Source organism: Glycine soja, chromosome 19, assembly GCF_004193775.1.
Source record: "Glycine soja cultivar W05 chromosome 19, ASM419377v2, whole genome shotgun sequence".
NCBI lineage: Eukaryota > Viridiplantae > Streptophyta > Magnoliopsida > Fabales > Fabaceae > Glycine > Glycine soja.
In genome coordinates, this window is record NC_041020.1 from 48178296 (window position 1) to 48190459 (window position 12164).

Genomic DNA, 12164 nt, shown 5'->3' on the forward strand with positions numbered 1-12164 from the left:
CTCTGTTAATTATACTGATGATTAATCTTTACTAAAAAAATTTAGAAAAATTTGATATCCACAAGTAATATAATTTGAATTTGACTATTAAAGTATAAATGAACCATAGAAATGTTAGAAACCTATTATGTAACACACACTTTATTAATTAATAGTTGAAATTTATTATAAATCATAATTTTATTCATGGAATTTTTTTTCTTTTTTTAATATAAGTTGACGCTTACCCTCCCAAGGAAATATTGTACTTGCAGACTTAAAGCTATATGAAACACTGCAGATTTGTTTTATTCCAACTTAAATTTTTTACCACATTGTCACTAGTCGCGTTTCTTTATAGTGATGGAGCAAAAGAGGTAGTAGATGTTTGGATTTCTGGTCCTAACATCCGTTTGCACCAACCTTCGTTTCCCACAAGCATGAATCCCCTTGCTTTTGCAGTGAAAGTGCCTTGGACTTCGCACTATTGCATCTCCACCGGCCACCCAAACACACACACATAATATACAAACTGCATATGATAGATTGATGTTTGGCATCCATCAATATGGTGAAGATGTGCGTGTAGTTTATCAATAGGTTTAATTATTATTTTAATTCTCTAATTTAATTTAATCCTCTTATTATTAAGTTGTTCAATCAGATTTTATATATTTTTTTTAAATAGTTCAATTATGTCCTTGTATTTGTTAAAACTTCCAATTATGAATGTATTTTTTTCAATTTTTTAGGAGTTAAAGTATATGAATCCTTTATAAGAGAATACATTTCCCATTCTTTGTTAGCGTTCAAATAAAATAAAAATGCTGAGGAGGAAGATGAAATAGAAGAGATGAAAAGTGAAGGGATATGAGAAATAAAAAGGTGAGAGTCTCTAATAATGAAAACAAGGAGAAGGAAGAGGAAATATAAGAAATGATAAACAAAAGACTAAATTACAGTGATATTCCTTCAGTTTTACTCTAATTACAAATGTATCCTATCTTTTTTTTTCCCTAAAAAACTCAACTTTTTATTATTTGTTACACTACCACTTTCTAATTCCTTAACAATGTGAGTTTGTTAACTTCAACATATCATGTGTTTAGCACATGTCTTTTAATGATTTTTTTGTTGTTGTCTAAAGTGTACTTGCCTTTCTATTGGACATTGATCAAAAGGATTTTTTTTTTAACAGCATAAACATTTTTCTTTATCAGCCAAGAAAAAAAGAAAATATTCTCTAAATACAATGGTGCGGGATCACACTTTTTTTAGTGTTTATGTTCTCAAATGAGTGAAAATAAATAGTAATTATTTTTAAAAGTCATAATCTAATTTTAATTCCGAATAATTATTTAATTTGAATAGTCTTGGTTTTTAGTCCTTTTGCATACTTTTTCCCCCTTAATTAGTAAACTAGTAAGTAGTAAAGAGGGAAAGAAAAAGGCGGGTGATAGCAGAAAAAAAGGACGCGTAATCCGTAGTTGCGCGCCTTTGCGTTGGTTTTTTAAATAAAAATAAACATAACAGAACAGAGGCCATTCTATTTTCAGTTGGATTGGTTGCATTCATTCTCTCTCTCTCACTGTTAGTTTGTTGCAAGAAAGATTAATCAAGAAGATCGATCAATCAAGAATAATGTCTCTGCCACCTGATTCTGGTTCTCGAATCCAGTTCTCCTAGAGAGACGAGGAAGAAGAGAAGAAGACCTCGTCGCCATCAGAAAAAACAAACGCCAAGAAACTCTCCTCAACCAATGAAGAGAAACTCATACTACCAATTCCGCCTTTGCGGTACGATACCTATCTTTTCTTCCTCAGTTTATTATCTACTTCCTACGGCTTAAGTTGACGTTTCGGTGTTGCAATCTTTTTTAGATTATGCTATGTATTATGTATTAGTATAGAGTTTCAAGTCAAAAAATAAAATGTATGTAGTGTGAATTAAATTTTTTATTATTAAAGTTTAGGTAATTTAAATGTAAAGTGAAATATTATATTTTATTAACTGAAACTTAAATGAATATAGTTATTTTTGTTTTAACTTCTAAAAAATCTTATTTATTATAGTTGGTGAGAATTTTTATTATAAATGAAGAAGAGAATGAATGAAAAAGAGACACATGAAAGTGTATGAGAAGAAAAACTGTGTAATAAAATCACTTTGTTGAGAGAAAAATATCTTTATGTAAAAGTATTATCATCTAATATAATTGAATACTTTAAAGCTCTTGCATCACTTGGTCTTGTTGGTATATTTCTCACATCTCACCAATGATCAAATACTTAGTTTGGGGGACACTAAGATTGGGATGCATATGAGATCCTCAAGAAAGGTATTTGTGGAGTTATTGTCAAAGAACGATGAACTCCGACTGCAGGTATGCGTTGCATTCCCCTTCTCTTTCTCATTTAGTCTACTAACCTTACTCACACAATACTTATTCTTCCTTGTGCAGTTAGAAGCTCTATGTATTCTAACCAGTTTTGCTTCCGGACCAGCTGAACACAGAAGAGTTATCGTTGAAGTTGGTGTTCTTCCCCAATTGGTGAATCTTCTCCACTCTAGTAGAAATCAAGATATCAGAGAAGAGGTCAAGTCTTTTATCAGTTTTCCTAAGAATTGTATCTGTTTTTTTGGTACAATTTCCTTTGTTAATGACTCTTTTTTTTATCTGTTTTCTTCTTAATACTTTTACTAGCTTTCTCTTGATTATTTGTAATTGTACCCCCACCCCCCAAAGAAACAAAAAATTAACTTTTTTACTTAACCAAGTTTGGTTTCCCATGTCTTGAACAGATAGTATTTGGTTTAGGGATCATTGCCAGCGAATCCCCAAGCTATAGGGATATTGTTCTTGACCATGGTGCTCTATCGCCATTATTACATCAGTTTGGTAAACAATCAAGATTGAGGAGGTTTGCTACGTTTTGTTTATGTTCTTTGGTCCATGGACTACCTCCGGTAAATCTTGAACAGGTTGGGGACATTTCATAAAATCTTGCTTGTGAAACTGATTTGGATTCCATGCATTCACACATTTAATAATTTGGAAACTTTAGATGATGATGATAAGATGATTCATGATTTATTTCAGTAAATCAGTGTTATTTAAAATTTGAGTGGTCCTAACTTCAGTCAATGATTACAAATACAGTGGTTAAATCAATGTGTGCATACATTTTTTACTACACTGTACAAATCGTATCATGTTATCCTCTCTGCTCCACATTAAGCATACTGTTGTATATTAGTCTTAAGTTAGAGACAAATGAGCTAGATCATTGTCAGGTAGAGTCTGCTTTGCCTGTCCTTTGTGGGCTCATCCACGAGAATGACGATGAAGATGTTGTATCCGAAGCATGCTGGGCTTTCTCTCACCTTTCGGATGAGCTTGATCATTGTCAGATAGAGTCCGCTTTGCCCAAGACTTGTTGAGCTTCTGCAGTATGTTGCTCTGCTCTTTCAAGCATAAATTATCCTCTCATTGCATTTATAATTAATGCCAGTACCTTTTGCGTGTCTTTCATTTTCTGCAACAATCATGGGTGACTTCATGATGTTCCTGTACTACATTTTCTTTTTCTATTGTTGAACAATTTGGAATGATTAAATTTCATTGTAGGAGTTATCCATAAGATGAAGTTATTGTACCTGTGCTTCGGACTCTAGGAAATATTGTTTATGGTGATGATGCTCAGACTCAGTTAGAAAGAACAATGTATTATTATCTTGTTGTTCTTGTGAAATCATGCTTGTCGTGATCTTTATATTATGTAGGCAACTGATAACGGTTAATAATAATTATATTTTGGAGTTAAATTATATAGGAATTTATAATTTTTCTCTTCTAATTTTTCTTTTTTGAGCAAATAATTATTAAATTAATATCATTTAAGTTTTTGTGCAAAAAATATTAAAAGTGATGCATATGTTTAGTGAGTAAAATAAAACTAATTAAGAAAAGCAAAGTTTATTAAAGGAAACAATTTAATTGAGGAAAGTAAAACTAATTAAAGAAATAAAACTAATTGAGAAAAACAGGACTAATAAAAGAAAAAGGCTAATCGAGAAAAACAGTGCTAATTAAAGAAAGAAGACTAATGAAAGCATGATTAATTAAGAAAAACATGACTAATTAAGGAAAATAAAGTTGAACTTAGTGTAAGAAATCCGTTAATATGCACCTAAAAGAAGTAGAGAGAAGAAGGAGAAACAAACATTAGGAGTCATTCCTTTCCTTCATTCTTTTTCTTATCTTTTCTCCCTTTACTAAATATACCCCTCTTACAATTATAAAACCTCTCTAGTAATGAAAGGTTAAACTTTCTTTGTTGGGAACTTGACAGACAACAACTACTTTTGATGTAATTTCTCTTCCTATCTATTTATGAATATTACATTTCTATCGTGCTTAATATTTTTGTTTGTGACTTGATCATCCATTTACATGATAAGTTTTAGGGGTAGTGTTGGGAAACATTATTTTCTAATAGAACCAGAAAAAATATCTAAATAAAGTCATCACTAGAAATATGTTGATTTTTGTTTAATTTGTTATAGATCTCTATTTTTAATACAATTTACTATTTTAGTTCTACAGATAGATTTGAGAGAGAAAATAAATAAATTAGACTCTTTCATACAGGGGACTAAAGTTATAGTATAATAAATGCATGTGTAAATTAGAATAATTATAAATGGAAAAAAATCATTAACATTATATTAAAGAATAGTTCTGGTAGGTTAAGTTTTTAACATTCTCATCTTTTGAATTTTTTTCTATAATAATATTGGATTTTCTCATCTTTTTTGCCCTTAATTAATTCATGTTTAATTTTTTTAAAAATTTTCTATCAATTTATATTAGAGTGTGTTTGGATGGAGAAATTTAAAATTTTGAGAAATTTTAAATTCTAAGAATTTCAAATACTTCAATTAAAATTCTTTTATTTTCAAAATTTTGTGTTTGGATAAAAAAAAAGTTAAAATTATGAGGATGAAAAAAAAAAGAAAAAATATGATTGGTATGTTAGTTATACGTGTTCCTTTATGCTCACACCGATATTTTAGGAGCTGAGACGGTGTTTCTTGGAGAAGACTGTAAGAAGAGAATTTCAATTTCTCACCTTTTAGAAGGAAATTGAAATTCCAGATTTTTAGTTGTTTAAAATTCTGTTTTAAAATTCCAAAATTTTAAATTCTTCATAAAAAGCATCCAAACAATGAATTCTAAATTACAGAAATTCAAATTCTCTGATAAATTACTTTCCTCAGTTAAAATCCTCTATCCAAACGCACTCTTAGTGTTTTTCTACAATTTTTTTAAATCTTTCTTAATCAAATATTCATCTACATAAATACAAATAAAATCTTTGTAGATATGATATTCGAACTTTGGTTTTAACTTTATTACTTGAAACATATTAGGCACGCCAATCCATCAATATCAAGGTATAACTGTGTATTTAGGAGCCTAATTATTTATATATTTTGTCATTATATAAGTTGTAAAACATATTGGTATCAACGAGTCATGTATTTTCAACCCAATTCAATTGATACTAATTAATAAGCCATGTATTTTCAGCTTGTTAACCAATTGTTCCCGAACTTGACAGCCAACAACTATTTTTGATGTAATTTCTCTTCCTATCTATTTATGAATATTACATTTGCATCATTATCTTTTTCCTGCTTAATATTTTTGCTTGTGACTTGATCATCCATTTACATGATAAGTTTTAGGGGTAGTGTTGGGAAACATTATTTTTTAATAGAACCAGAAAAAATATCTAAATAAAGTCATCACTAGAAATATGTTGATTTTTGTTTAATTTGTTATAGATCTCTATTTTTAATACAATTTACTATTTTAGTTCTACAAATAGATTTGAGAGAGAAAATAAATAAATTAGACTCTTTCATACAGGGGACTAAAGTTATAATATAGTAAATGCAGGTGTAAATTAGAATAATTATAAATGGAAAAAAATCATTAACATTATATCAAAGAATAGTTCTGGTAGGTTAAGTTTTCAACATTCTCATCTTTTGAATTTTTTTCTGTAATAATATTGGATTTTCTCATCTTTTCTGCCCTTAATTAATTCATGTTTAATTTTTTTTAAATTTTCTATCAATTTATATTAGTGTTTTTCTACAATTTTTTCAAATCTTTTTCTTAATCAAATATTCATCTACATAAATACAAATAAAATCTTTGTAGATACGATATTCGAACTTTCGTTTTAACTTTATTACTTGGAACAAATTGGTGCACGCCAATCCATCAATATCAAGGTATAACTGTGTGTTTAGGAACCTAATTATTTATATATTTTGTCATTATATAAGTTGTAAAACATATTGGTATCAACGAGTCATGTATTTTCAACCCAATTCAATTGATACTAATTAATAAGCCATGTATTTTCAGCTTGTTAATCAATTGTTCCCGAGTCTTCACAAACTTCTTACGAGTGACTATAACAAAAGCATGTTTAAACAAGCTTGCAGGACAATCTCAAATATCATAGTAGGGACTAGAGCTCGAATACAGGTAAGGAAAGGTTAACCTATCTCATAATCTATCCTTCTTAGGTGTCATATGCAAGGGAGTTTCAATTTTGAGCTTTCATTTATAATTTGAGTCCTAAAACAACTCTTTTTTCCATTCTTTATTTTAATTAGTTGCATAATATTGATTAGTTATCATTGGTTTGAAGTGATTTATTAGAGAAAAGGTCATATTTTTTGCAATATGCATGCCCATGGTAGTGTTTAATTTATTCTCAAGGTGCTTGAGAATGTATTGTTTGGCCATTTAAATTACCGGAATAGGTGTGAAATATATATGCGACTGAAGAGTGAGGAAGCTTATCTGCTTCTCCTTTGAGTTTAAGGAGGCTGAATGTGATAGACATTAGAAATCGGTTTTCGAATATGCCGATATTATTTATATAAAATTAACTATTCAAACTTTTCAAAAAATTGTCTTATCACAACTGTTATTATGATTATTGCTGCAGACTGTATTTGATGCTAATATTATTCCTTATCTTGTTCAAAGTCTTCAACATGCTGAGTTTGACGTCAAGAAGGAGGCTGCTTGGGCCATCTTTTATGTGACTTCTGGAGGATCTCATGAACATATCAGGTATATATGTTTCACCATTACATTATATTTTCCTTTTTCATGATTTTACCCCATTCTGATACTCAAAGGTGTAGCGGTATGTTGTGATGAAACTGAATTAGGTGAATGTATGTCTATGATAAACATTATTAATGTAGGTACAGATCAACAAGGTTGCGTCAAGGGACTATGTGATCTGTTGAGCTGTCCGGATCCAAAGGTTGTGTCAACTCGTCTCAAGGGGCTGGAGAACATTTTGAGGGTCTGATCCGGAGAAGCTGAAAAGCAAATGGAAGTCAATGTTTTTGGTCAAAGGGTTGATGAATGTGAAGGAAGGGATAAGATTGAAAAATTGCTGACTCATTGGAATGATGAGATTTCTGAGAGAGCTGCGAGGATTTTGAAAGAAATGACGAATGATGGGGATGATGGTAGTTAGTAAGATTTTTCTTTCGGGGATCATAGTAAAGTAATAGTAATAATACCTGATCATTACATCCATACTTAATAACCCAGATTTTTGTCTGGCACATGCACGGGGATATATAGTTGTATGGCATATTACTAGAAGTTATTAACCCCGTTACATGATGATAGAGTCATATCAGTTTGCTTTACTTGTTTCTCTATACTTCAAAGAAAGGATATTAAAGAAAAATTGTTCAAGTATATGTCTTGAGTGCAGATTCCAGGAAATAGCGATTTGATGTAGAGGGAGACTGACTGTAGCCAATAGATATATAGCATATTATAGTAGGTGCAAGGAATCGATATATGGTACCTTCTATAATTTAGCATCTTCTATTTGGCCAAAATCAAATTATACAAATTTAATGTTTGTCGATCTTGTGTATAATTTTCAACACAAAAATATCCCAAAATTTTGATTCTAATAAAAAGTGATAAATAAAAAGAAGTGATCAAGAGGTGACTACTACTAGAGCATACGATAGTAGAGATCAAGAGGTAGAAGCTTCTTAAAGAAGTTCAACCACTTCCTATCTGTGTGGAATAAAACAAAAGTTGAAATGTTTTTCTTTTGATTACGAGTATGTCACTGTGTGATATGCAAGACATGAATCCACTATTGAACAGAGATCAAAACAAGATATGTAGCTGGAAGCCAAATTAAGTCAAGTAACTTTTTCTCTATTTTCATAATTATAATAATCTCTAATAACTTTTAACTAATAATAAAATGCATGTGTTAAAAACTGTGTTGCTAATACTCTTCTGAAAAACTGTATATTAGTTGGCAAAAAATCAGTGCTAGGCTATGCGAAAACAACTTGGAACCTGATCCAACTCGAGTTTTCAATTACTACGAAGCAAAGAATACTTACTACTTTTGGAGTGGGTTTGGGATTCATATATAGGCCATCCTCATTTGTATGTTGTGTATTTATCTAAGTATAGACTAATGTGCAGTGTTGACAGGACCTTGGGAGAGGCACTACTGTGTTTTAAGGTTGGTTTAACAGTCTCACTTGTGGCCGGTTGCGTTCAACAAGAGAAGCCGCATCTTTTTACTTTTGATCAATCATCAAATGTGTTAGAAACTAAACTATATTTGCACTTCACTACAGAGAAAGCATAGAATATCATGCCATGCCTCCAACAAAAGAAAGCATTAGAATAACTTGGGACTTGGTCCACAGAAAAAGCATAAAGCAACACGAATGTTAAAACTCAGAAGAAAAGGAACACAGAAATTCGTACTGCCACATTTCCCCGTGTATAAATAAAAGGTGTTTGGAAAGACCACAAGCATACTTGCTGCATGCCTTTCTAGCTAGTTTTCTGTCACACCCACCAAAAGATCATCATGTCCATGCTTAGTTTCCTTTTCATTCTCATGCTTTTACCCTCATTTGAAGCCATTCCTTCAGATGAAGAAGTGTTTATTAATCCCTCAGAAGTCCAAACCCAAGACATGCAAGCCTTGATTGCACAAGCCTGCATGGACATTGAAAACCAAAACTCATGCCTCACAAACATCCACAACGAGCTCACCAAAATAGGCCCTCCAAGCCCCACTTCAGTGGTGAGTGCAGCACTCAAGCACACGCTCAACGAAGCAAGAGTGGCCATCGACAACATAACAAAGATCACAACATTCTCCGTCAGTTACCGGGAGCAACAAGCCATAGAAGATTGCAGGGAGCTCTTGGATTTCTCGGTTTCTGAGCTTGCATGGTCGATGGGGGAGATGAGGAGAATCCGTTCAGGTGATACCAATGCGCAATACGAGGGCAACCTTGAAGCATGGCTAAGTGCAGCTCTGAGTAACCAAGATACGTGCCTTGAAGGGTTTGAAGGCACAGATAGACGCCTTGAGAGTTACATCAGTGGAAGCTTGACACAAGTCACACAACTTATAAGCAATGTCTTGTCTTTGTACACTCAGTTGCATAGCTTACCCTTCAAGCCTCCGAGGAACACTACTACTCCTCTAACAAGTCATGAAACCCTTGAGTTTCCTGAATGGATGAGTGAGGGTGATCAAGAGTTGCTCAAAGCCAAGCCACACGGTGTGCGTGCGGATGCGGTTGTGGCTTTGGATGGGAGTGGTCATTATCGCTCTATCACTGATGCTGTTAATGCGGCTCCCAGTTATAGTCAAAGGAGGTATGTTATTTACGTGAAAAAGGGGCTTTACAAGGAGAATGTGGACATGAAGAGGAAGATGACCAACATCATGCTTGTGGGTGATGGTATTGGCCAAACAATTATCACTAGCAACCGGAATTTCATGCAAGGATGGACCACTTTTCGAACTGCCACACTTGGTAAGTAACACCATGACATACTTTGTTTCATTAGAACTCTATACTATAATTTATCATGATTATTTTTTGTTTGTGGTTAACTAATTGATGACATCATTTAGTAGGGTATATAACCATTAAAAAAATGTATATACCAAGGGGAAAAAAAATTAATCATTAGACATACCCCTTTGATATATATTTCATTTAATGGAAATCAAATATTATGCTTGTACATTATACATCAATATTCGATATTAATATTAATGAGGAATTTGATTCTTCTAAATTGAATATATATAGTTAATTTCAGCAACTTCATGCATTAACTAAGAAAACAATTGATGTTTTAATATGGTTATAGTTTGTCATAAATATGCATGTAATATCAAATTATCAAATTGTGATTAATTGGTTGAGATCATAAATGATATGATAGTCTCAAATAATTCCTCACTTTAGAGGAATTAGATCAATTAATGAGATGGTTTGATTTTATGATGCATTATATTATTAAAATAGTTCTATAATTGCCACTTTGCATATTTTCATTTATTCTGTATGAATTGAAACAAGTCTAATGATTAAAAAAAAAAATTGCGTTAGTGTGTATGAATATTGGTTGACAATTTGCAATTTAATGTGTAGCTGTATCCGGAAAGGGTTTCATTGCAAAGGACATGTCATTCCGGAACACGGCAGGGCCAGTGAACCATCAAGCCGTGGCACTGCGTGTGGATTCAGACCAATCAGCCTTCTACAGGTGCAGTGTGGAAGGGCACCAAGACACCCTCTACGCCCACTCCCTGCGACAGTTCTACCGAGAATGCGAAATCTACGGCACCATAGACTTCATCTTTGGCAACGGTGCCGCAGTGTTGCAAAATTGCAAAATATACACCAGGGTCCCACTTCCCTTACAGAAGGTTACCATCACGGCCCAGGGAAGAAAAAGCCCACACCAGAGCACTGGCTTTACCATCCAAGATAGCTATATTCTGGCCACCCAGCCCACGTATTTGGGCCGGCCCTGGAAGCAATACTCTAGAACTGTTTACATCAACACTTACATGAGTGGGCTAGTCCAGCCCAGAGGGTGGCTTGAGTGGTTTGGAAACTTCGCCTTGAACACTTTGTGGTACGGTGAGTACAGAAATTATGGGCCTGGTGCAGCACTGGCTGCTAGGGTCAGGTGGCCCGGTTATCATGTAATTAAGGATGCTTCCACCGCTAGTTACTTCACAGTTCAGCGCTTCATTAATGGGGGCACGTGGTTGCCAAGTACAGGTGTCAAGTTTACAGCAGGCTTGACCAATTAATTCACTTTATTTCTTACCTCTCTTATTAGTCTTTCTGTATCCAAACAAATAAGCTTACCATCCTCCATTTTTTTATTTTTTTATTTTAAGATTAAAATAATTGTACCGTTTACTTTGATTGATGGAGGATGAATAGATTCTTTTTTTCAGTGGGTGGATATCTTTGGATCTATATTTTTGTTTTGTTTATATTTGCCTGTTTGTTTTGTTAGAACTTAGAAGCCCCATTCTCCGCTATTATCCGTGTAAGAAACAGTAGTGGCTTTCCCCAGTTTCTGCTTACTCCATTTTCTTCCTCATTGTAGGGTTTGGACGTTTCCAATAAATCCATTACTTTCCATTTTCTCTGATAATTATTAAAAATGTTTCAAAAATATGATAAATTATTAATTTGTATGAAGTCATATTACTATACGCAAACGCAAATACCGACTGATTCTCTTTTTTACGGGATATTTAATTTCCTCCCTCTTCCCTTATCAGCCGTGCCTTATTATTCTGCTTTATTTGTTTTTTTTAATTACAATTACAACGCCTTTTCGTACCAATTAATTAGGCTTCATGTGGGAAACACATAATTTATAATAAACTAAAGTAGCACTAGCTAAGGTGGCATTGGTGCAGATATCATCTATCATGTGAGATTTAAGTTTGTCGTTTGTGAATATATCTGATGGTGATGGTCAAACGCAAAAGTTCCACATCGATCTCCATACAGTTGTTCTTGGCATGTTCAATTAACTTGCTCACTTTATGGTGAGGCAAAGTGTTGCCGATTTGTTTGCCAAATTATCCACTAGAGTCATCAAAAAGTGTTTGGAGCTGTCATTTGTGATATAATGAATTTCATTGGATGGCTATGGTTGATTCTTGTTATCTAAAATACCTTTTCTTTTCCTTTCTTAAACAACAATACAAAATAAAGTTCTGTTTAACAGAGCATTTGTTATTAAAATT

The 12164-nt window shown here is 32.8% G+C and overlaps 1 protein-coding gene and 1 pseudogene across 1 annotated transcript; both read left to right on the forward strand.

Moving 5' to 3' along the window:
* The first annotated feature begins 2293 nt into the window (after nt 1-2293).
* Nucleotides 2294-7673, forward strand: LOC114398900 (annotated as a pseudogene).
* Nucleotides 7674-8870: 1197 nt separating this feature from the next.
* On the forward strand, nt 8871-11367 carry LOC114398474 (putative pectinesterase/pectinesterase inhibitor 22). The gene is made up of 2 exons (XM_028360675.1): nt 8871-9909; nt 10537-11367. Exons 1-2 carry the CDS (start codon nt 8946-8948, stop codon nt 11205-11207), a joined length of 1635 nt encoding a protein of 544 aa, XP_028216476.1. The 5' UTR covers nt 8871-8945; the 3' UTR covers nt 11208-11367.
* The last annotated feature ends 797 nt before the right edge of the window (nt 11368-12164 follow it).